Source organism: Miniopterus schreibersii (assembly GCF_964146895.1).
Source record: "Miniopterus schreibersii genome assembly, chromosome: 9".
Classification (NCBI taxonomy): domain Eukaryota; kingdom Metazoa; phylum Chordata; class Mammalia; order Chiroptera; family Miniopteridae; genus Miniopterus; species Miniopterus schreibersii.
In genome coordinates this window covers 40,117,211-40,144,988 of record NC_138118.1, presented here as the reverse complement: position 1 = coordinate 40,144,988, position 27,778 = coordinate 40,117,211, and the positions used below count along the sequence as shown (strand labels likewise).

General features: G+C 36.9%; 1 protein-coding gene across 3 annotated transcripts in view; it reads right to left on the bottom strand.

Annotated features, from left to right (window-relative positions):
- Positions 1-27,778, bottom strand: part of LOC308561935 (amphiphysin) — a 240,406-nt gene that overhangs the window by 128,954 nt on the left and 83,674 nt on the right. For 2 of the 3 annotated variants that reach the window (XM_081147581.1, XM_081147583.1), the window contains exon 2: positions 7,098-7,178. In XM_081147581.1, the coding sequence (XP_081003707.1) occupies positions 7,098-7,178 (81 nt within the window). Of the gene's footprint in view, positions 1-6,328; positions 6,414-7,097; positions 7,179-27,778 lie in introns of all 3 variants that reach the window. The other variant, XM_081147582.1, reaches the window with a different exon arrangement.

The window sequence follows — 27,778 nt, the reverse complement described above, 5'->3', positions numbered from 1 at the left end:
AAGGCATGGGGCCAGAAGCCAGGGTAAAGAGAAGTCTTAGTAGGCATACTGCTAGGCAAGGGGGAACTCTCAGCTTGTGGTGCATTGAGAGGGTGGTGAGTCTGGCCAATGGGCAAGGAGTAGAGGGAAGGGGAAAAGGTACAGGCTGGTACAAATCAGCCCACACTAGAGAGCAGAGAACACTCTTGACTAGTGCAACATAGGAGCTGAGAAGATGGCCCCATGGTCAGAAAACAGGTTACACCAAGGGGATTGCATAAATAAATACGTACATTTGAAACCTATATGACCCTATGAACCAATGTCACCCCAACAAATTTAATTTAAAAAATCCTACCTGGTCCATTCTGCTGACTCTTGAGTGCCAAAGGTATGAACTGGGGTTCAGAGACTTGGCAAGTTCCTTTTCATAGTGAGGCAGATTACCCGTCACATGCTGAGACTATTTATAAAACACTGAAGCCTCTCTCCAGAAAATCTACATTGCCAGTCAACTGCATTTGCTTATAAGGGGCATTTCTTCCCCTGGGTCACTGGATTAGAGCAGATCTTTTCACTGGGCACTGTTCATTTTCTCTGTCCCTAACCCTTTCTCTCCTATTTTTAAAACTCTCACTATGCCTGCTCTAACCTCACCACCCTTTTCCTTAGTCCTGCCTGCTTTCTTCTTAATATTGCTCTCTTTGTCTCTCCGCTTGGAAGGCTATTTTTGCTTCTGGAACTGTGCTGTACCATATGGCAGCCACTAGCCACATGTGACTACTGAACAGTGAAAATTGTGCTGTAAGTGTAAAAAACACACTAGATTTTGAAGCTTTAGCCCAAAGGGAAAAAAAAGTAAAATATCTAATTACTATTGTTTATATTGCTTGAATACTGAAATACTATTTTGGATATAATAGAGTAAATAAAATATATTTTTTAAATTTAAAAAAGAAAATAATGGAAGCGAGATTTCTCACTGTCAAAGAAGGAGGTATAAACATGGAAAGACAGAAGATTCAAATAAAGCAGAAGATATCATGGTTTCAGACAGATAGATATATATACAGACAGCCGAGAAATAAAAATACAGATGTTTCTGTGTGTAAATCCGTGTATGCGCATTTGTGTGTATTCTGTTCAATTAGAAAGCCTAGAGGCATGATACCTTAAAAGCAAAGAGCTTACCTAGCACTTAGATCTTGGTTTCTAAATGTCATTCTGCACTAAAAGAAACCAGGACTCTTTGGACAAACAGCTGATTCTAAGGCTGGGTAAGAAAAGCACAATGTGAACCTGAAACATCCTTTACCAAAAAGTAAGAAAAGTTCTCAAAGAGTTAGGAGGATATGTGAAAAGAACACAGGAGTCAACTCATCAGAGTTCCCACTGGACAAATTTTGGGTAACTGCGCTTCAAAACAACTAATAATAATGTATTATAACCCACTGAATAAAATAGGAATCCATAAGTCCATACTGATATAATGAATTAATTAGAAGAGAAGGGAGAGTTTTACCACTGAGCAGAAGGCTAATTAATAAGTATAGAAGGAATTAAAAAAAAACACCTACCATTTAGCAACCATCAAGGTAAGAACTCATTTAGACAAGAAGCTTCAATGGATAAAACCAGTAGGTGAAAGTATAATGAGGAACAGGTTATTTACAGTCTCAAAGTATATCACCATCAAATACTTATTAATTACTTAATACTTAATTTAAAACTAAAAATATTAATTTAAAACTACAAAAATTTTGTACTAGAATAACCTGGCAAACAGCCTCTTGTTAACTAAGTGATAAAAGTTGACATCCATAGCAATGGCATAAACCAACATTGTGTGTGCCCTGCTATCAGGCATTGGGAAGAACACAACATCACCTCTGCAGTGATCCAGCCAGAAATGAGCACATGAAGCTAGTCAGCTCATTCAGCTGCTTTAAAAGTTCTTTTCATTTTCAAGGCCTTGTATTTGCTGCACTTACCTAACCCCAGATAAGTACCCTTTATTTTTTCTCAGGACCCTATATCAAATTCTAATACTTTGTATTTTATTCCCCTAATTAAACTAAATATCTAGGAAGAGCCTTATGAAACACATTAAGGTACAAACAGCACATATTTTATCTCTTCTGGAAGCATTTGTATTTTCACTGGGCATCAGTTTCCAGGGTCAACAACCATGAGAAGAAGGGAACTCTGCCACTGCATCCAAAATCATGCCTGCTAAAGATAAGATCCTCACAGTAGTTCTGAGTTATGCAGATCACAGATAATTCACAGTCTAATCACCAAATCTGTATCCATATTTTGTGATTAAGACACTATAAATAGAAACCAAACACAGGATCATAAGTTTCAAGGACTAATCTGAGGAGGTACTTGAAAAAAATTGTATGAACAGAAAGCACTGGTCCTCAATGTGTTGTCCCCAGACCAGCATGGTTTGCATCACCTGAAACTTGTCAAAAATGCAAACTCTTGGGCTTTACCCCAGACCTACTGAACTGGAAATTCTGAGGGTGGGGTCCAGCAGTTTATGCTGTAGTCAGGTCTTCTGGGTGATTCTGATGCAACTGAAGTTTGAAAAATGCTGCTCTAGTGGGCACAAAACTCAGTGCATGAGGTTCTTACTCAGAATCCCAAAGGAGTAGTGACCTGACAGGAGGCTCTGTGGGCTGACTGAAGTTCTCCATACTGGGCTAGGATGCTGGCATTTAGAATTGGATCATTAACCTAAACAGACTACATGGGTAACATTTAATTAAGTCAGTGGCTATTTCAGAGAAAGGTCACTATTAATATAATGGAAGATGGATACACTAACATATATTCACATTATGGTTATCTGTGGTTAAAAAGAAGTTCTAAGGTACCCACTAAGCCTATCTGCTCAAACAAGTCACAAAATTTTTCAGAATATAATGTGATTTGCCATAAATAAAAATTTCATAAATGTATTAACACAATGTGAAAGTATAGCTTATATTTAGATTCTGCTTTAAAACTTTTATTCTGTAAATTTCATTTTTATTCATGTACATATGTACTAAAACATACTGTGAAACTTCTTACAAAGTTTCACACAAAATTCAACATCTCTTCTATCCCAGAAATACAAACATGTTCTAGGAATGTTCTCAAAATGATCATTTCTGCTGCTAGTCCAGTTTCAAGTTTAACATATTTTTAAGCTTATGTGCCAAGCACTGGGTCCTTTGGAGATAAAAAGGTGAAAGCATCCATACAGTATCCGTGTAAGGAAAGACATAACTCCTGCTCTCAACCACTGGATTATCTGAATAATTGGCTCCAAATTCTCACCATGAAGAGGGTTTTCAAGGTCCCAATACTTATTTTCATTTCTGTTTGTATGACAACAAAGCTAGGCATGTAGAGAAGCAGCAGAACTACACTGCTATGGTATTTAAAAGGGGAATGAGCCTGGCCGGGCGTGGCTCAGCGGTTGAGCGTCGGCCTGGGATCCAGGCGATCGGGGTTCGATTCCTGGTAGGGGCACATGCCCGAGTTGTGGGCTCGATCAACGACTCTCTCATAATTGATGTTTCTATCTCTCTCTATCCCTCTGCTTTCCTCTCTCTAAATCAATAAAGATATATTTTTTTTAAAAAAAGGGGGGGCAATGAGAAGCTCTGTAAATGTAAGTAGTGAGACTCCTGTTTCCTTTATTCAAAGCATTGTTCCTGGATCATACCTCCAGTGGGGTGCTCACATCTGTACTCACTGAAAATGATCAAATAATTGGCTATCTGGCCCAACCAGCCTGAGGTATTTTTTTGTCATTTTAATTAGCACACCTGCTATCACAGGCATGACTTCTTAGTGGGGAGGTTCATTAGCAGGAAGGAGGAGGAAAAGCCAAAGATCTTCCTTCCGCTTTGGGACCTTTTCTCTGCTCATTAACGGATCTGTCATCAGGCAAGACGGTGAACTGAGAGCAGCCCATGTTCACACCAGTCAATTCTGCTACTTGTTAGCAGCTCTGATAAGAGAGGAAAAATAGAAAGGTAAAAAAACCACAACTCTGGGAAGGAACTATTGAAGTCAGATTTTGTTATTCCTTTCGATTTCATAATCCTTGTTCCCTTGAACACTAAGCATCAATGAAAATCCTGAATTTCTGGTGGAGGAGTTCACTCTTTCCTTCTTGTCCTAAGCAAGCAGTTACTGAAAGTTGAACCACAAAAACTACAGCAATGGGGAGTCCAAAGGACAACTGAGAGTATGTACAGACCCTTCATCCATGCTCAGTCTAACTCAAACCACCTTTTAGGAAAAGAGGATTGGGATCAAAAAGAAAATTTGGAGTTGGAATAAAATATAAGCTAAGCCTCAAGATAGAGTTCAAACACAGACCCTCTTTTAATTCCAACATGAACGAGCAGGGAATATATCAATAATTATGAAGACCCTTATGATTTTCTTAAGGGGAATTTAAAACCAAGATCATCAGGTCCCAAAATGTTTAAATACTTTCTAGAATATTCTAGAATGGTTTAATTTTGATTAAGTAGTAATTTAGTATGATCAGGTGACTATAATATAATGCACAAATTCAAATATGGTTCATTTTATACGGTAAATTATATCTTTTTAGATTTGAAAATATATATACTCATGGAAAAAATATGGAATCTAGACTTCCTAGGTAAGATCATTCTTTAGCCTTTAGATAATGCCTCTGTCTTTAGAGCAACGATTCACCACTACGTTAATACTAAAATCATAAGCCTTGTAGAGGTCCCCACATCTTGGTATGTCCTTCTTCTTAATGTTTCTACATAAGCACCACCTTTTTCAGCATATGCAATACATGTGAATTGGTCACCAATACATATTGGGGGTTAAAGGGATGTTTTTCCCTTTACAGAGTATTAATAAATTCAGTTCAGCTATTCTTCCCAAGTTAATGACTCTCTCTCTCCTTATTTTCCTCCCATCCATTCTTGTTTTCCTTCTTTCCCTCCAATATATAGACAGGGTTAAAGTAGCATCCCTCCTGATTACATTAAGATGACAATAAATTTACTGTTTTTGATTTAAACCAAAAACACCAAAATGAGTATGTGCAAATTCAAGATGTTTTTGATGCAATAAGATTTTCAAAAGGAACTGAACGTGGTCAGGAGCCTCTGTGAGACATACTATTTCTACAGTTGCATTCTATTTGTTTCACTCTTATAAAGTAGATTTGCTTGTGCAAATTTCCCCCAATTTTGAAGTTTTACCATGATACTGAAATCTGCTAATATTCTTGAAAGAACTACGTATTGGGTTTCAATAATGATAATATATCATTTGAAAATGTATGTCATACACATTTTCATTTTATACAAATGCATAAAATATGTATTTCATAAAATTATATATTGTTTGAAAATTATATAGTGACAAAAATAGATGGCAGAGAAGCACTGTAAAGTTATCTCATGCTGCAGCTCCTAGTGGCACACATCATTTAACTGATGAAGTTAACTTATTCAACTGCACTTGTCTCTAGCACTTTAGACAAAAAACAATACCCACCTGGTTCAGTCAACAAAGTCCAAATAAGAGCAATAAAAATTCACTGCAACTGCAAAATGCAGTGTTTCCTTGTCATGAATGCATTCCTGAACTTGATGCTTCCCAAGGTTAGTCTTCTGGGGTGCTAACATCATAATGCAATAAAAGTGATAGATAAAATCCAACAACAAAGAACTAATTAGCTCCATAGCAATATACCAGGTGGGAAGACTAGGTTTCAAATGATACAGTGTAAATCCTCAAGTATGGAAAACTGTAAACATGAGTCACTTCTTCTATCCAAATCCAATCCCTTAAAGCAGACATTTAGGATTGCCCTGTAAACCAGGGAATATACTAAATGACAAGTTTTTCTGTAGGAGGTTGTCTTGATCTAAGATATTGACATGTATGTGTTATCCTAATGCATGCGAGAATGTATGAGAACTCACCAAGTGAGAGCACAGGAAGACACAGAAAATTTGTTCTACCAGAGAAGACTGGGAGAAACCTAATTTTATAGACCTAGATCCAACATTTCTCTAGGAATTCCATTTTCTATCTTCATAAATCCAATGCTTTCTATAATATTCAGTTATTTTGACATGATTTATTTTCTTCTCTATTACTGTTTTCTTCTCCAAATCCCCTCTCTCTTTTCTCATATACTCATCCCTGAGGCCCCCAATTTCCTCGGTTGACACTGATAGCTACAATGACAGCAGGAAAATAAATCCATGTCCTTATGTTGTCCCCATGTCCAAACCCCATTTTCCAGAGGGTCTGGAAACCCTCTCTGGCCCAGCCTTCTTCTCACCTTTATAATGACCTCCAGATTTGAAGCTTCTAACCTCAGAGGCTCCACTTGTATCTTCCCTCTCCCTGATCTTCTTGCATGATCTCTAAAGAGTGATATACTAACCAATTATCCAAGCCTTAGAGATATAAACAAATAATTTTTAAAACTGTGTCTTTATTCCTGTGTCTGTTAAATACATAGCAGCCCACTAAAGGAAAAGTACCACAAATCATGCTCCTCAACCTTTTTTCATTATGGCCTCCTCTGAGGAGCTTTTTTAGACATATTTTTTTCTAACATCACCCCCCATGAAATTTTAATACCACAGATACACTATATATCTGTTTATATAATATATACACATAAAAGAGTATGATTTTTTCACCCTCGTAGGGGAGATATAGTCCCCACTGAGAATAATGCATGGTCTTGAAGCAGGCAGCAATTGAAGAAATTTTGCCAGAAGTATCTAAATACTGCTAATACTCAGTGGAATATAAACCACTAAACGCATCACCTTTCCTATAAATCTGTAACTGTGTTGAAAGGCTCCAGACAAGCAAAGTCTTAATGTCCTGAGATTCTAAAACACAAATCTTCCTGCAGTGTCTACTGCCTCTTTCTTCACCCTCCCCAGGAAAGTCTACAGAACTAGCAAGCTTTACTCTCAGGATAAGACCAATCCCAATTAAGTTCTTTCCTCAACCTTAAAACATTTTAGTTATATGCTAAAGCACAAACACTGTCAACCCATTTCCCACTCCAGAAACTAGATAAATGCACTTACCTCTTGACGTTTGAAGTTCTGGACATATTCTTCAAACTGTTCATCTTTTGTCTCATCAGCTTTTCCAAGCTTCTGAAGAACCTAGTTTGCAAAGAAAACAAAATGTTTGATTTAATAATGGTCTCAAATAATAGAGCAAGGTTGTTGTTTTGCTTCTCTGAGAATTCACTCTTAGCCCAGCTAGTTTTTCTGTTCTGGAAGCATCTTGGTTTGGTGGTTTTGGAGATGAACACACTTATATTTTAATTACAGTTCCACCACTCGCAGGCTGTGTGACCTTGACCCAGTGTCATGCTAGGTTGCATTTATTTATTTACTAATCTGTTTCCCCCAGTAGGCCACACGTGACTTAAAAGACAAAAGCTATTCCTTGTTGTTGTTTTTCCAAAGCATCTGGCACAATGTTGATGCATAACAGGTACTCAATTTTTTGTTAAACAATGAACCAAAGTTATCTGACTAAAGTATTAACCTACTTCATAAGGATGGTATTAAAATTACTGGAGTCAGGCACATGGTAAGTTTACCTTCACCATCTTCCGATATTCCTTTCAACTAAATACTCAAAGGGGCACTGGGCTACACAAGGTCCCATGCTAAGAACTGATCACCCAGAAATACAAAGACAAATAACACAAGGCGCCAGTACTTAATCATAGAATTTTTGCTGCTAACCCCCATCCAACCTGGCCCATTGATGATAAAAGCAGGCCTTGGTGCACGGCTTGGTCCTTCAGGCACACACTCAGGCCCAGCACAGGAAGCCACAAACTGTGGATCACTTGTAGCTCCAAACAGGTTGCCAAAGGCCAGGCACAGGCAGCATCTTATACTGGCCTGCACCAGAGTCCCTCCCAAGAGACCCAGAACCAACACACTCAGTGGCCAACATCAGACAACATCAGAGCAGGGTCCAATAAGTTTCACAAGTAGCACATCCAAACGGAGATCTCGGCAGGCACCAAAACTTACTGAGGCGAATTCTGATTGCAAGCTGTGGTTGGGGTTGATCCTCACAGTCAGTCAGCCTGAGGGTTGATTTCACATACAAGTGAGCCAATAGTAATCAAGACTTTATTACATACAACAGGAGGGTCACATTACTAACACAAGAAACATTCCTGAAGCACCCAGCTCAGATGATCAAGGAGACTGCACCACTGGACCCCACAAGAAAGTTACTACATAAAGCCCACAAAGACTGGGAGTAATAGAAGAATTATCTACTACATAGGAAAAAACAAAGAGGCAGTGAAAATTAGGAGGCAAAGAAATAGTCCCCAAATAAAAGAACAGGAGAAATTTTCAGAAAAACAGTTAAATGAAATGGAGGTAAGCAAATTTATCAGATATAGAGTTAAAAATAATGGCTACAAAGATGCTCAAGAGCATGAAAAAGGACATAGAAGACATAAAAAAGGACCAGTTGGAAATGAAAAATACAATATCTAAAATAACAAATACAATGGAAGAAATAAAGAGTAGGTTGGATGCAGCAGAGATTTGAATCAGCAATTTGGAGAAAAAGGTAGAAAAAAACACCAAATCAAAGTAGCAAAAAGAAAAAGGATTTTTAAAAAATGAGGATAGCCCTGGCCAGGTGGCTCAGTGGGTTGGAGCATTGTCCATATACCAAGATAAGGTGATTTTGTATACCACTAACGGCACATACCCAGTTGTGGGTTCAATCCCCAGTCTGCGCATAAATGGGAAGCAATGAATCAATGTTTCTCTCTCTCTCTCACCTATCCTCTCTTTAAAATCAATGGAACCGTTTTCAGGTGAGGAATTTTTAAAAATGAGGATAGGTTAAGAGATCTTTGGAAAATATCAGATCATAGGGGTACCCAAAGGGGAAGAGAGAGAGCAAGGGATTGAAAACCTATTTGAAGAAATAATGACAGAACACTCCCCTAACCTGGTGAAGGAAAAAGACACACATGTCCAGGAAGCACAGAGAATCCCAAACAAGATGAACTCACGGAGCTCTACAACAAAGACACATCATGATTAAAATGCCAAAGGTTAAAAACAAAGAGAGCATCTTAAAAGCCGCAAGAGAAAGACATTTAGTTACCTACAAGGGAGCTCCCATAAAGTTTCCAGATGATTTCTCAACAGAAACATTTCACGCCAAAAGGGAATGGCATAAAATATTCAAAGTGACAAAAAGCAAGGACATACAATGAAGACTACTTCAACCAGCAAGGCTATCATTTAAAAGTAAAGGTGAAATAAAGAGCTTCCCAGACAACAAAAAGATAAAGGAGAAGATAAAGGGTAGCCGAATAATAAGAAAACATGACCCACACATATGCTGTCTACAAGAGACAAAAGACTCACACAGGATGAAAGTGAAGGGATAGAAAAAAATTTCATGCAAATGGAAACTAAAATAAAAAGCAGAGTTAGCAATCCTCATATCTGACAAAATAGATTTCAAAATGAAGGCCATAACAAGAGACAATGAAAGTCACTAAATAATACTAAAGGGATCAATCCAACAAAAGGATATAATCCTAGTAAACATGTATGCACCCAAGATAGCAACATCTAAATATATAAAATAAACTTCTGAAATTCCAAGATGACAGCAGATTAAGTGGAAGCTATATTGACATTATCCCAAGACCAATCTGGAATTACAACTAAAATATAGGGGGGTAAAACTGAATAGCCAACTGAAGACCGGCTGAAGGAACCCTTATAACCAAGGATGTAAAGTGGGGAACACATAAAGACTGGTAGGAAGTGTGGAGGCATGAGAGGGTGGGCCAGGTTTCCAAGGGAAGCAGCTGACATTTGGAGGAATATCGAAGGTGCAGATGATTCCACCTGAGTAGTCTGGGGTCTAAACCACAAACAGGGCTCCCTAGCACAGAGAACCAAACTGGGAAAAGTGCCTACATAACATCTGACTGTGAAAAGTAGAGGGGTTTCTATCTGTCAGGAAGAGATGGCTGAAAATGCAGGCACCCCCTTAAAGGGCCAAAGCAGAAAATTTCACATGCAGACACTCACTTTGTGCTCCAGCAGAGGGAGGGCAGAGTGGACTACAGCTGTGAGGAGAATGTAGGGCTGCTGACTCTGGGGATAGAGCTCAGAGGGCAGCAGTCTGGATACCTCTGCTGAGTAATTACCCCATATGGCAGAGGACATCTTTCTCAGGCAGACCTTTACCATCCAGGCAGCTTTTGCCTAGAGGGTGGGGGAGCAATTGCCCCACACATTGGAAAACCTCTCACCCAACCTTGTGGAACTTATACCTTGGTGTAGTATACAGCCTGAGACTCATTATGAGACTGAGAATAACAATCAGTCTGCAGGCAGAAGTGGATCTCTGGGTGCTTTGATCTTTGCCTGATCTGCATCTGGACCCAGGCCAAGTAAAAAGAGATCTTGGAGCACATCTTGTTCTTCTCCAAACACACCCAGTCCCAGATGAGGAGGCCACAAACTGTGGATCACTGATAGCAATAAAGAGGGTACTAAGGGCCAGTCACAGACAGCATCTGACATTGGCCTGCACCAGAGACCCTCCAAAAACACTGGGAATCTTAGCAGATCTACCTAATACATAGACAACAGGCAGCCAAAATGGATAGACAAAAAAACAAGCCTGAAATGAAAGAATGAGAGAATTCTCCAGAAGAACGGCTAACTTAAATGGAGATAAGCAATTTATCAGATACTGAGTTCAGAGTCATGACTATAAGGATGCTCAACAGCATGAGAAAAGATATAGAAACTATGAAACATGACCATTTGGAAATGAAGAATGATATGGCAGAAATAAAGAATACATTGGAAGGAATAAACAGCAGAGTAGAGGAAGAAGAGGATCACACAAGTGAATTAGAAGACACAGTAGAAAAAATCACTGAATCAGAGAACCAAAATGAAAAAAAAAATTCAAAACCAGGAGGACAGTTTAAGGGAGCTGTGGGGCAACATGAAAATTAACAATATCTCATCATAGGAGTACCAAAAGAAGAAAGAGAGCAAGGGATAGAAAACCTGTTTGAAAAAATAATAGCAGAAAACTTCCCTTACCTGATCAAGGAAAAAGTCAAACAAGTTCAGGAGGCATGCAGAGTCCCAAGCAAGAAGAACCCAAAAAGGCACATACCCAAGCACATCATAATTAAAATGTCAAAAGTTAAAGTCAAAGAGAATATTAAAGGAAGCAACAGAAAAGCAAATTGATACCTACAAAGGAACTCCCATAAAGCTGTCAGCTGATTTCTCACCAGACACTCTACAGGCCAGAAGGGAATGGCATAATGTATTCCAGGTAATGAAAAGCAAGGATCCGAAACCAAGAAAACTCTATCCAGCAAGGCCATCAATCAAAATACATGGTGAAATAAAGAGCTTCCCAGACCAAAAAAAGAGGTTAGAGGAGTTTATCACCACCAAATCAGCACTGCAAGAAATGATAAAGGGACTACTGTAATAAGAAGAAACACAGAGAGAGAAACATAGGCATAAAGAATTAAAATGGCAATAAATAAGTACTTATCAATAATAACCTTAAATGTAAATGGATTAAATACTCCAATCAATAGACAAAGGGCAGCTTAATGGGTTTTAAAAAATGAGCCGTATATATGCTGCCTAAAAGAAACCCACCTCACAACAAAAGACTCATAAAGGAGGAGGGTGAAGGGATGTAAAAAAAATTTCCATGCAAATGAAAATAAAAGTTGTGGTAGCAATACTCATTTCTGACAAAACAGACTTCACAATGAAGGCCATAAGAACAGATAATGCAGATCATTACATAGTAATAAAGGGATCAATCCAACAAGAGGAAATAACTCTGGTAAACATATATGCACCCAATACAGGACCATCTAAATATATATTTTTTAAAAACTCCTGGAGGACTTTAAGGGAGAGATCAATAGCAATACAGTTATAGTAGGAGACTTTAACATCCCACTGACTTCAATGCATATATCTTCCAGACAAAAGTCAACAAGGAAACACTCTAAATGACACACATAATCAGATGGATTTAACTGACATTTACAGAATATTTCACCCCAAAACTGCAGAACATACATTCTTCAGAAATGCACAAGGGACATTCTCAAAGATTGACCACATGTTAGGACACAAGACAAGTATCTACAACTTCAAGAAGATTGAAATAATATCAAGCATCTTCTCAGATCACAATGGCATGAAACTAGAAATCAACTACAGAAAAAATACTCAAAAACATTCAAACCCATGGAGGCTAAATAGCATGTTATTAAATAATGAATGGGTTACCAATGAGGTCAAGGAAGAAATCAAACACTTCCTAGAAGAAAAAAAAGGAACAGACAACAACCCAAAATCTATGGGACACAGCGACAGCAGTCCTGAGAGGAAAATTCATAGCATTACAGGCCTATCTCAAGAAACAAGAAAAAGATCTAATGAAGCCTCTAACACAACAACTAAAAGAACTAGAAAGAGAACAGCAAGAAAAGCCCCGAGGAAGGAGAAGGAAGGAAATAATAAAGATCAGAGCAGCAGAAATTAATAACATAGAGACTAAAAAAAAATACAAAAAATCAATGAAACCAAGAGCTGGTTCTTTGAAAATATAAATAAGATTGATGTACCTTTAGCTAGACTCATTAAGAAACAAAGAAAGAGGACCCAAATAAATAAAATCAGAAATGAAACAGGCAATATAACAACTGACCCAAAAGAAATACAAAGGATTGTAAGAAAATACTATGAGCAAATATGTGCAAACAAATTGGACAACATGGGTGAAATGGCAAATTCCTAGAAGCATACAACCTTCCAAAGCTGAATCAGGAGGCAGAAAACCTGAATAGGCCGATAACAACTAATGAAATTGAAGCAGTAATCAAAAACTCCCGACAAACAAAAGTCCTGGACCAGATGGATTTACAGGCGAGTTTTACCAAACATTCAAAGAACAATTAACACCTATTCTATTCAAACTTTTTCAGAAAATTCAAGAGGAGAGAAAACTCCCAAACTCTTTTTATAAGGCCAGCATCATCCTAATCCCAGAACTAGATAGAGACACTACAAAGAAAGAAAATTACAGGCCAGTATCCCTGATGAACATAGATGCTAAAATCCTCACTAAAATAGTAGCAAACTGGATCCAGCAATACATTAAAAAGATCATACACCACGACCAAGTGGGATATATTCCCGGATGCAAGGCTGGTACAACATCCGCAAGTCAATAAATGTGATACATCATATAAACAAAATGAAGGACAAAAATCATATGATCATATCAATAGATGCAGAAAAAGCATTTGACAAAATCCAGCACCCATTTCTGATAAAAACTCTCAGCAAAGTGGGACTAGAGGGATCATATCTCAACATAATAAAGGCCATATATGACAAACCTACAACCAACATCATACTCAATGGACAAAAACTAAAACCATTTCCATTAAAAACCGGAACAAGACAGGGATGTCCACTTTCATCACTCTTATTCAACATAGCACTGGAAGTCCTAGCCACAGCCATCAGACAGGAAGAAAACATCTCAGGAATCCAAATTGGAAAGGAAGAAGTAAAACCATCATTATTTTCAGATGGCATGATATTATACATAGAAAACCCTAAAGACTCCATCAAAGTATTACTAGATTTGATAAACGAATTTGGCAAGGTAGCTGGATACAAAATCAACATCTGGAAATCAATGGCATTCTTATACACCAACAATGAACTTTCAGAGAGAGAAACTAACAAAACAATACCATTTACCATTGTAACTAAAAAAATAAAGACACTTAGGAATAAACTTAATCAAGGATGTAAAAGACCTGTACTTGGAAAACTATGGGACACAGAAAAAAGAAATAGAGGAAGATTTAAACAAGTGGAAGAATTTACCATACTCATGGAGTGGAAGAATTAATATCATTAAAATGTCCATACTACCTAAAACAATTTATAAATTCAAAGTAATTCCTATTAAAATACCAACAGCATATTTCACAGACCTAGAACAAACATTCTGAAAATTTATATGGAACCAAAAAAGACCCCAAATAGCTGCAGCCATCTTGAGAAAAAAGAAAGAGCAGACTGGGAGGGATCACATTACCAGACTTCAAACTGTACTACAAAGCCACTGTACTCAAAACAGCATGGTATGGGTACAACAGGCATATAGATCAATGGAACAAAACAGAGACCGAAGAAATAGACCCGTGCCATTATGGTCAGTTAATATTTGACAAAGGAGGCAAGAGCATACAATGGAGTAAAGACAGTCTCTTCAATAAGCGGTGCTGGGAAAATTGGACAGATACATACAAAAAAATGAACTTAGAACACCAACTGTCACCATACACAAAAATAAACTCAAAATAGATAAAAGACTTAAATGTAAGTCACGAAACCATAAAAATGCTGGAAGAAGACATAGGCAGTAAAGTCACAGACATCCCATGTAGAGGAATTTTCAGTGATACATCTCCTAGGTCAAGCGAAACAACAAAAAAAATAAACATATGGGACTACATCAAACTAAAAAGCTTCTGCACAGCAAAAGAAATCAGCCTCAAAATACAAAGGAACCCCATGGACTGGGAAAACATATTTGCCAAGCATGTATCTGATAACGGGCTAATTTCCAAAGTGTAAAAATAACTTGCACTGCTCAGCAAGAGGAAGACAAACCACCTAATTAAGAAATGGGCAAAGGACCTGAATAGACACTTCTCCAAGGAGGACATAGAGATGGCCAAGAGACACATGAGAAAATGCTCAATGTCACTAATCATCAGAGAGGTGCAAATTAAAACCACAATGAGGTATCACTTCACACCTGTAAGAATGGCTACCATCAACAAATCAACAAATGACTCCTGCTGGCTAGCATATGGAGAAAGGGGAACCCTGGTACACTGCTGGTGGGAATGCAGACTGGTGCAACCACTATGGAAAACAGTATGGAGGTTCCTCAAAAAATTAAAAATGGATCTGCCTTTTGACCCAGTGATCCCACCTCTAAGAATACATCCTAAGAGTCCTGAAATACTAATCAGAAAGAATATATGCACCCCTATGTTCATAGCAGCGCAGTGTACAATAGCTAAGATCTGGAAACAGCCCAAGCGCTCATCAGTAGATAAGTGGATAAAAAAGCTGTGGGACATATACACCATGGAATACTACACAGCTATAAAGAAGAAGGATCTTGTACCCTTTGGGACAGTATGGATGGACCTGGAGAATATTATGCTAAATGAAACAAGCCAGGCAGAGAAAGACAAATATCACATGATCTCCCTTATACGTGGAATCTAAAGAACTTAATTAAACTGATGAACAGAATAGATTCAATGACATGGAAACATAGATCAGACTGACGTATGTTAAAGGGATGGAGGAGGGCGGGTGGGTGGAGGGGAAGAGAGTAACCAAAGAATTTATATGCATATATGCACAACCCAAGGACATGGACAATGGTGGGGAGAGGGACTGGGGAGGGGGAGGGGACAGGGTGGAATGGGTCATTGGGGAGATAAAGGGACATCTGTAATATTTTAAATGAAAATAAAATTTAAAAAAAAAACACAAAGAGAGTGGAACCAAATAAATAAAACCAGAAATGGAAGAGGTGATATAACAACTAACCCAACAAAAATTCAAAGGATTGTAAGAAAGTACTATGAACAGTTATATGCCAACTTGCTGGACAACCTCAACGAAATGGACAAATTCCTCGAAAAATACAATCTTCCAAGGCTGGATCAGGAAGGCTCACAAAACCTGAACAGGTGAATAACAACTGATGAAATTGAAGCAGTAATAAAAAAACTGACAGCATACAAAAGCCCTGGTCTGGACGGCTTCCCAGGGGATTTTTACCAAACATTCAAAGAAGAACTAACACCTATCCTCTTCAAACCATTCCAAAAAATCCTATAGGAAGGAACACTTCCAAGCTCTTTTTATGAGGCCAGCATCATCCTAATTCCAAACCAGATAAAGACACTACAAAAAAAATTATGCGACTTGCCCGGCCAGGCGTGGCTCAGCGGTTGAGCGTCGACCTGGGATCCAGGCGATCGGGGTTCGATTCCCGGTCAGGGCACATGCCCAGGTTGCGGGCTTGATCAATGCCTCTCTCATCATTGATGTTTCTGTCTCTCTCTCCCCCTCCTTTCCTCTCTCTGAAATCAATAGATATATTAAAAAAAAAAAAAAATTATGGGACAATATCCCTGGATGAACATAAATGCCAAAATCCTTAACAAAATATTAGCAAATCATAGTCAACAAAATATTACAATGGTTATTCACCATAATAAAGCAAAATTTATCCCAGGGATACAAGTCTGGTACAATATTTACAAATCAAATATAACACATCACACAAACAACATGAAAGATAAATATTATATAATCATATCAATAGATGCAGAAAAAGCATTTGACAAAATCCAGCACCCATTTTTTATAAAAATTCTCAGCAAAATGGGAATAGAGGGATTATACTTCAACATAATAAAGGTCATATACGACAAGCCTACAGCCAATATCACACTCAGTGGGCAAAAACTAAAATCATTCCCCTTAAAAACAGGAACAAGATAGGGATGTCTACTTTTACTGCTCCTATTCAACATAGTACTGGAAGATCACAGAAATCACAGGAGACAAAAAAATAAAAGGCAGCCAAATTGGAAAGGAGGAAGTGAAACTGTCATTATTCACAGATGACATGATATTTTACATAAAAAACCCTGAAGACTCCACCAAAAGCTACTAGATTTAATCAATGAATTTGGCAAAGTAGCAGGATACAAAATTAACATTCAGATATCAGTGGTGTTTTTATACACCAATAATGAACTCTCAGAAAGAAATACTAAAAAAATTATCCCACCTACCATTGCAACAAAAACAAGATACTTTGGAATAAATTTAACCAAGGAGTTAAAATACTTATACTTGAAAACTATAGTACATTGAAAAAAGAAATAGAGGAAGATACAAACACTTGGAAGAATATATACCGTGTTCATGGATTGGAAGAATTAATATCATTAAAATGTCCATACTACCAAAAGCAATCTATAGATGTATGGCAATCCTCATTAAAGTACCATATTTCATAACATATTTCACAGATTGAGAACAAATACTTAAAAAATATAGAGAGAACCAAAGGGGACCCTGAATAGCTGCAACAGTCTTGAGGAAGAAGGACAAAGTAGGAGGGATCACAATACTGGATATCAAATTATACTACAAAAACACTGTCATCAAAACAGCCTGGTACTGGCACAAGATATTAGATCAATGGAACAGAATAGAGAACCCAGAAATAAACCCAAGCCATTATGCTCAATTAATATTTGGCAAAAGAGGCAAGAGCGTACAATGTAGTAAAGACAATCTGTTCAATAAATGGTGTTGGGAACACTGGACAGGTACATGCAGAAAATGAAAGCAGACAACCAACTTACACCATACACAACATTAAACTCAACATAGATAAAACACTTAAATGTAAGTCATGAAGCCATAAAAATCCTTGAAGGAAACATAAGCAGCAAAATCTCAGACATCTCTTGAAAATACGTTTGCCAATACATCTCCTAGGACAAGGGAAACAAGGGAGAAAATAAACAAATGGGACTACATCAAAAGAAACCATCAACAAAATGTAAAGGGAGCCCACTGTATGGGAGAGCATATTTGCCAATGACACATCTGATAAGGGTTTAATGTCCTAAATAATTCATACAACTTAACAAAAGGAAGACAAACAATCCAATTAAAAATGAGCAAAGGTCCTAAACAGACATTTCTCCAAAGATGGCCAGAGACATATGAAAAAATGTTCAAAGTCACTAATCATCATAGAGATGCAAATTATAATGACAATGAAGTATTACTTCACACCTGCCAGAATGCCTACCATCAACAAATCAACACACGACAAGTGCTGGCAAGGGTGTGGAGAAAAGGGAATGTAGACTGGTGCAGCCACTATGGAAAACAGTATGGAGTTTCCTCAATAAATTAAAAATTGATCTGCCATTTGACCCAGTGATCTCACTTCTAGGAATATATCCTAAAAATCCAGAAACACACATCAGAAAGAATATACTCACCCCTATGTTCATAGCAGCACTATTTATAATAGCTAAGATCTGGAAACAGCTCAAGTGCCTGCCCATCAGTAGGTGAGTGGATAAAAAAGATGTCATATATTTACACAATGGGATACTATGCAGCTATAAAAAGAGAAGAATCCCTTACCCTTTTTGACAGTATTCACGGACCTGAAGAACATAATGTTAAGTGAAATAAGGCAGTCAGAGAAATACAAGTATCACGTGATCTCACTTATATGTAAAATCTAATAAACAAATAAACTGATAAATAAAATAGATCCAGAAACATGGAAGCAAGGAACAGTCTGATGAATTTCAGAGGGAAGGTGGGAGGGGAACGGGCAGGAAGAGATTAACCAAAGAACTTATATGCATAACACTCATGGACACAGACAATAGTGCAGTGAAGGCCTGGGAGTTGTGGGGGGTTGGGGTAGGGTGGAGGGTGTTCAATGGGGGTAAAAAGGGGGACATCCGTAATACTTTCAACAATGAAGATACATTTTTTTAAAAAATTGACAAAGAACAACATAAAAAGCCCAAAGTGAGTACAGAAAGAAAATAATAAAGATCAGAGCAAAAATGAAAGAAACAGAGTTTAAAAATATATATAAAATATCAATGAAACCAAGAGCTGATTCTTTAAAAAGATAAACAAGATCAAAAAACATTTCACCAGACTCATAAAAAAAAAAATAGGACCCAAATAAAGAAAATCAGAAAGAGAAGTAACAACTGACACCAAAGAAATACAAAGCATTGTAAGATAATATGATGAATAACTCTATACCAACAAATGGACAATCTGTATGAAATGGATGTTTTCCTAGAAACAAAGAATCTTTCAATACTGAATCAAGAAGAATTAGAGAATCTGAGTAAACAGATTACAACTAGTGAAATTGAGGCAATAATCTAAAAACTCCCAATAAACGAAAGTCTTGGACCAGATGACTTCACAGGTAAATTTTATCAAACATTCAAAGAACAACTAACATCTATCCTTCTCAAACTATTCCAAAAAATTCAAGAAAAGGGAACACTCCCAAGCTCATTTTATGAGGCTAGCATTATCCTAATTCCAAAACCAGATAAAGACACTACAAAGAAAGAAAATATCCTTGATGAACATAGATATTAAAATCCTCAACAAAATATTAGCAAACCAGATCCAGCACTATGTTAAAAACTTCATACACCATGATCAAGTGGGATTTATTCCAGAGACACAAGTTTGGTACAATATCCACAAATCAATAAGTGTAATACATCACATAAACAAAATGAAGATAAAAAGCACATGGTCATGTCAATAGATGCAGGAAGAATATTTAATAAAATCCAGCATGCATTTATAGTAAAAACCTTCAGCAAAGTGGGAATAGGCAGAACATAATAAAGGTCATATATGACCAAACTGCAGCCAACATCATATTCAATGGGCAAAAACTACAAGCATTTTCCTTAAGATATGCAACAAGGCAGGAATGTCCACTTTCACCACTCTTATTCATCATAGTACTAGAAGCCCTAGCTACAGCCATCCGACAAGAAGAAGAAATAAAAGGCATCCAAACTGAAAAGAAAGAAGTAATAATGTCATTATATGCAGATGACATGATATTATATATAGAGAACCCTAAAGATTCCACCACTTTACTGAATTTACTGAATTCAGTAAAGTAGCAGGATACAAAATAAATATCCAGAAATCAGTTGCATTTTTATACACCAATATTGAACAATCAGAAAGGGAAACTAAGAACACAATCCCATTCAAAATTGCTTCAAAAAGTATAAAATGCCTAGGAATATATTTAACCAAGGATGTGAAAGACTTATACTTGGAAAACTATAAGACACTGAAAAATGAAATGAAAGAATATAGAAATAACTGGAGGCATATACCATGTTCATGGATTGGAAGAACTAACATCTTTAAAATGTCCATACTACCCAAAGGAATCTATAAATTCGAACAATTCTTATCAAGATAGAAATGACATTTTTCACAGAACTAGAATACTCTAAAATTTATATGGAACCACAAAAGATCCTGAATAGCCACAGCAATGTTCAGAAAAAAGTTGGAGGTATCATGCTACCTGATATCAAACTATACTACAAGGCCATAGTCCTAAAAACAGCATGGTATTGGCATAAAAACAGACATATATATCAATGGAACCGAATAGAGAGTCCAGAAATAAATCCATGCCTTTATAGTCAATTAATATTTGATAATGGAGGCAAAAACATACAATGAGCTAAAGATAGTTTATTCAATAAGTATTGGGAAAATTGGACAGAAACACGCAAAAAAATGAAACTAGACAACCTTCTTACACCATACACAAGAATAAACTCAAAGTGGATTAAAAACTTAAATGTTAGACATGAAACCATAAAAATCCTAGAAGAAAACATAGGCAGTAATATCTAGCATAAATCACATTTTTTCTGATATATTATCTCCTTGGGCAAAAATTTAAAAATAAACAAATGGTAGTACATCAAACTAAAAAGGTTTTGCACAGCAAAGGAAACCATCAACAAAATGAAAAGACAACCCACTGAATGGGAAGCCAAGTAAAATAGAGGCTGACAGTTGTTGGTGGGGTTTGGGGGTTGGGTTGCGGAAGATTGAGCAGAAAAGAAAACCAGAGAAAATCTCTTGGGCTGGGACAACAGTGGGGTGACTATCTGGGAAAGGAGGGAGAAGAGGTGGGGGAGAGAATAAGGGGGAATAAGTGGTGATGGAAGGAGACTTGACTTGGGGTTGTGAATGCACAATATAGTGTACAGATGATGTGTTACGGAATTGTGCACCTGAAACTTGTATAATTTTGTTAACCAATGTCACCTCAATAATTCAATTAAAAAACAAAAATGAATATGTTTCAAGATGCTGAGAAAAAAGAAATTTACAATCTAGTGGAGTAGACAAGGCAGGCTCACAAACAACAAAGACAATGTGTAATAAGCAACATGAGCAATTGCAAAGTGTTGTTAACAATGTCCCTTAGAGCTAGGGTCAGGGAATGCTCTGTGGAGGTTTTCTATTCCTGGAAATTCCAGCAGACAGAAACATGTCTGACTACATTCCAGCCAAAGAAGTAGCCTAAGCAAAGATCACTGGAAAAATCATTATGCATTGTGGGACTGAGCAGGAATAGTTCTATTTTCTTAGAGCATAGGACTAGTATTAGGAAAAGCAGTTCTCAGAGACAGAGCAGAAAGTTACTTCAGGAAAGAGGAGAAAGATCCAGAGCCACATTCGGGTTCATTATTCAATATTCCCATATCTAATTTCCAGAACACCAACTTATTCAAGAATGTAAAAACTCCATAAACATTGCCTTCTCAAAATACACACACTGCAGGACATTACCAAATATGTTTCTGTGAAAGTAAACATTTAGGCATTAAAACATATACTCACACAGAGCACTTTCTATTGCTAGGTTTTATATCAGATTATGCTCATTTGTTTCCTAAAATCAAAGATATAACCTTATACAAATTAACAAATTTTAATAATGCCTTTCAATGCAAAGACAGATTGAGAAAAGTCACCAAAACTTAGGAAGAGACAAAAGATATTCCTGGATATCTTCTTTTAGTGCAGTGCTACACTTGTACTTCTGACTGGCTTCCTACCAACTAGCTATTTACAGCCCCACAGAGACAGAGGGTAACATAAAGATTTTGTCTGTAAGAGATGCAAATAGTTTCTGTTCAATGGAAAGTTTAACCCCAAAAGTTACAGCTTATGATCCTGCAGGACATTAACCAGTTCTGAAACTAAATCAGCAACCTTATTCTAAAATCCTTTTATTAAGTAGTCGCAAATACCTAGCTCCTCAAATACACCTTGAATCAGTTTTAACATCTTACTGGATGCCTCATCAATTAATGAGTTGAATAAAATCTATGGCACATGTTTATTTCATGTTTTTCTGAAAATCTTCTCCTTAACTTTGAAAAATAATACTTTAATAACAGGATCAACTTAGGAGTGCTGTTGTAAGATAGTGTTATGATTATTTTTATTACTATTGTTACTAGAAAGATAGGGCAAAGCAAAATCACACAGGCCACTTACAAGAGAAGTAAAACTCAATGACATAGGGATTCTTGGCCTTTTTACCATATCTCCTGCCATCTACTCCTGTTTTTTCATTCTAAGCATAGTAACTTTAAGAAAGAGGAATTTTGCTTGATTGCTTCTTTTTTCTTCCTTTTCTTAAAAAGCTGGGTCTCCCAAATGACCTCCCACTGGAAACACACCAAACACTAAAGTATCAGGGGAAAGACACCTAATATTTACCACATGAAGTTTTTTTTCTCAATTTTTAAAATCTAGTTATTCATAAATTTTTAGTTCATCTAGATCAGCAATACCTCATCTGATGTTAGCAGTTCATAAAGGCCAGGGAAAGCTCTCTAGCTTTTATGAGCAAGCAACAGTTCAGTTCTATAATTTTATATGTTAGTGAAAAGGAACTCGTCTCAGAGAGTGGGAGAAAAGAAGGAGACAAAACATTTACCGAGGATCTAGTATGTGCCTGAAACTGCAGAAAGTGATTTACAAGTTACCCCTTCAGTTCTCTCAACACTCCTATCTGGTCTTTATTTTGGATCACACAGTTAGTAAGTGGCTTGTTGGATATCCTGAAGAAAATCCTCATTCTGAGGTCTCATATCTATCACCACCACATGTAGCCTTTCACTTCTCATGGAAAGCAAACAGGATTTATACATCAAACTATTATTCTTATATTCTCATTCGAAATTCCTACAGGCTACTCTACCCTAAGAAAGGCATATTTCCTAGGCTGCACATCTACAACAGTGGAGGAGATCTTTTGCTGAACGCTTGCTGAAAGTCATTATCTAAATTTCAAATCATGATTCCTTGCTTTTCATTTCTAGCAGCTATACAGTATAACTAAAAGAGCAACCACAACAAAAACTAATACTAGGTGTAAAAAGAGATAAATGAATTGTAATTGGAAGATACAATAAGCTCAAACTTTCTCTTCTAAGGAAATAAATAATAAAGGATCTGGAATTCCCTGAGTTACAGCACACACATACCTTGAGATCAGCTCCTGAAGGCAGCAGCCACAGAGGAGAGATGAGAAATGCATGGGACAGAGGTAGGAAGGGATCTAGCTTTGCTAAGAACCTTCTCCATGTCATTCACTACTACGTTAGGGATTTTGTGTCTACTATTTCTGCTGATCTCACTGCAACCTCCTTATCCCATTTTACAGATGAATGAACTGAGACTCAGGGAGGTAAGGCAACCTGCCCAAGAGAGTTCCCTTTGCAAGTAACAGAACCCAGATTCAAACCCAGTACTTCCACCCCAGTCCTTACAATGCCTTCCTCACAAACACAGTGGCAACAGGCTGATCTGCCCAACAAAATAGATGCCTATAATATGGTCTTAAAATGTAAATGCCAAACCTCTAGAGATCAAAATTTAAATGTAGTTATAGAGAGTAGTATCCAACACAGGTGCTAAATTATTTTTCTTTATTTCCATATAACCAATCCACCTATCAAAAACCATGATGATTCTTCTTACAATAACAAAACTTATGTTTCCCTTCTTTATTCATGCATTTTAAACCTCTTACCTGAGATTAAAGACCTACCTTGCTGAACCATCAGATTCGACCATCATTATCTCTCTTGTCACTTTCCCAATGTTGCCAAACTTTCTTTACTAACATGCCCCTTTGGACCTGTTATTTCTCTCCTTTAAATTCTATTATGCTTTATTGAGTCAAATTCTAATTTCTAAAGAAGGACCATAAAGTCCGAATGCCCTCCTGATATTCTTATATATCAAGAGAGGCAGTGTGTAACAAAAAGAGCAGTGGTTGAAGGTGGTGAGACCTAGTCCTTAGAAACTCATTTAGAGATAGAAAGGCATACGGTAGTTAATAAACAAAGATATGTAGTTTAAAAATAAAATTGTATTCAGATTCACACACATTACCAATTATTCTATATCACTCAATTTCACAAGCCAACATTACATATGAATAATATAAAAGATATATTATTCCTCATTGCAAATTTACTATTTAAAAAAAGCTGGAGGGATCCAGTAACATAAATATTAAAAGGACAAATAATCACTCATTAACTAATGATATCTTCACTTATATAAGGGTCTTTTTGAGGCAGCAGAAAATGCTGCATTCTGAAAGAACTGGGCATTTGTAACTAGGGAAGAATTGATAAGAAAGAACATGAGACTGTGTATATGTGTAAAAAAATAAGACTAATACATATTTTAAAGTTAACAGTGTTTATTTCTGGGTAGTAAGATTCAGAGTGATTTTTTTTTCTTTATAATTTTCTATTTTCCATAATCTCTCAATGGTTATATGTCATTAGTCAGGAAAAATCATAAAGATAAATAAAAAGGAGTTTATAATACTGCTATCCTATATAATAGATTTATGTATTAGATTCTAGTACAAGTTTATTTATTAGTAAATAGTCAAAAGACTAGTGAGTGAATTAATATGAACTGGAAGAAAGATTTCCAGAGGCAGGCCTCAGGGGGTTATACCCAATTCAGTGGCTCATGTGTAAGGTGAGGGTATTAACTGAGGTATTGTGTGGAACTACCAAGAATATACATGGAAATGCTAAGCTATAACACCTGGCATATGTTTAATTTTCAATAAATATCTACTATTATTATAGATATTTTTATCTAACCCTATTGAATAATTTCATCAACGGCATAAACTTGTATTGACAAAAACTTGGGGAGGATATTGAATATGTAATGTTATGATCATCAGAATTCACAAAAAGATCTTCTCTAACAAGATGAAGTTCAACAGAGATAAAATTTAGGTCAAAAATATAATTGTTTAAGTATCAGGTTTATGTATTCAACTTTCAACCAAAATGTAACAGAATGGATGGTAGGAATACATGTTTTCTCTCCTTAATAAGGACATGATTTTAGTTAAAATGAGTCAGCAAAGTGATGTTGCTGCCAAAGCACGTAGTGTAATCTCAGGCTGCACTAATAAGCAGGACAGCTACCAGGAGAGAGATCCTGAATGCTTCTCTGCAGTGAATAAGTTGGTAAACACACAAATACACAGGCAACCTGGAGCCAGCTAAAGGCAAAGAGAGTTGACACCATAAGGTAAGAAGGCTATTTTATATAATTGGATATATTACCAGGGAGAAGAGGAGGCCATGGGAAATAGTGCAACTGTATCCAAATACCTGAAGTACCATCGTTATGAAGAAGGATCTGACTTGTCCCATCAAAAACCAAGATCAAGAATTAGTATCAGCAGATAAAAGCTATAAAAAAAAAATTTGCATTAAAAAATTTTATGGTGGTTTTCTGGAAATTAATAGTTTGTTGGCAGAGGTAATTAGCTCACTGACCTAAGAATTATTTTAGCTTAACCAATAGTTAGAGGTGCTAGAGATGAGATTTTTTTCATCAAACAGGTGAATGGAATGAGCCATAGTTCAAATATCTTCTAATTCTTGAATCCATAATACATTTATCATGTTAGACATTTTCCCTGGAGAAGAATACAAATCACAACCAGTAACAGGCAGAAAAGAAAGTCTGTTCATTTCTATTTCCAACTTCTAATGACTGACCTTCTGAAGACTGCATGTTGTGCACTGTGCCAGGAGCTGTAGAAAAGCAAGCTGCAGTCTCAGGACTGTGATGGTGTGACAGTGTTGAAGTGTTATGTGTGGAACTGGGGAAGATGAGGCTGGCATGGTAAACAAAGAGATTATAGAAAGGCTCAGTCTGCAAGACTAAAGACTTTGATTTCCTTGTATAGACCAGCTATTTCCCTGGGGTCAGCAACATGGTCGGATTTGTGCTCCTCAGTAACAAGAAGATTAGAAGAGAGCAAGGACAACCTCAGATTTCTGCTGTGGAGACTGAGTAGCTCATCTGCCCAGAAATCCAGTGGGGGCAGAGGGCTGGTTGTAGTGAAGACTACAGAGAAAGGGAATGGTTTAGATGTGTAACTGGAAAAAGTAAGACCAGAAACACACCACAGGACTTTTGGATGGAACTCAAGGCCCAGCTGAGGCAGAAACCATGGATTCAAAGTTGCCTACATTTAAGCAGTTTTGTGATTTTTCTCCAGCAGTTTCAGTAAAGGTGATGGATTGATCTTCTACATAGCAAATATCATAAGGTGATACCTATAATTGAGATGACAAAAAAAACTACCATTTACCTTGTTTTATGTCACAATATTCAACAGTGAATTTATAATTTAGGTGGCCTCTCATCACCTCTCCAGTGGCGTTGATGAAAATACCAATTAAACCAGAACAGTTTGGCAGCACTGATATTATAGGAGGATCACTGTGTATTCGTGCATCTGATACTCAGATTTTGGCAGCATGACACATCTTCCACCTACAGGCAAAAAGGAAGAAAACGCTATGCCTCCTGCAATTTTGTTTAGGACTTAGGTCTTTTCCTTGGAGGCTGATTGTATCTACACTGACACTTTACTATTTTTGAAACAACAGGATTTTTGTTGTTACTTTTGTTGCTGCTGTTTTTCAAATACAAAATATTACTCTAAGTTGAGTAAGCTTTTTCAAACTGCTTTTCCTTTCAGTGAAATTCTGAATATTCCTCTAGGTTTGGCTGTGTGCTTATCCTCTCAGCTCTGACTTCAGGAGTTCTGAACTGATCCTAAAACACATCATGACACAGGCAAATTAAAAAATTCAATAAGAAGAAAAAACAGGAATATGGAACTTGAATATTTCAACTAATAAATCTTCTTTCAGTATTTCCTAAATCTTCTTTCAGTATTTCCTCAGTTTAGGTTGCAAAGGCTGCTCTAATGATGTGGATCTCACATTCTTTTCTGAGCAATTGCTCATACATAATGTGTCCAAGTAGGTCTCTAAAAATTTCAACAATAAAGGTAAATTTTTTAAAAATCTGAAAAAGAAAATGATCCTAACATAAAGCTCAAATATAAAATGAAATAAATAATAAATAAATAAATAAATAAATAATCCTCATGGTCCTTAGTGAGGGGAAGATATTCCTCCATTTATCACTGGCCAGGTGTTTAAGAGAAAACTAGTGGCAATCTGCCTATAGAAAACTGGTGCAAAGACAGGTGGCCATGGAGCCAGGGAGGCCCTGCACCCAAGGAATTCACCACCAGGGAGCAGCTCTGTTCCTGATTCCTTTATACAGACTCCTCAGGCAGTCTTCCTAACCTCAGATACCCACTGTACTAGCAGAAGATGAATCAGCAATTTGAAAACACTGATCTGCTGTAAAAACATGAAGGATGACTTTGCCCTAGGTAGAACAAAAAGTCCACAAAACCCTACACAGGATATCAACTGGGACTGTAAGTGGTCCAAGGCAAGAGGGAGCCGTTAGTGCTGATGGGTATGAAACAGATGAAAAGGAGAATATGAAAAAGAAAACAGGTGTTCCTGCTTTTCTCCCCCTTGTAAAAATGCCCTACCTTCATATAT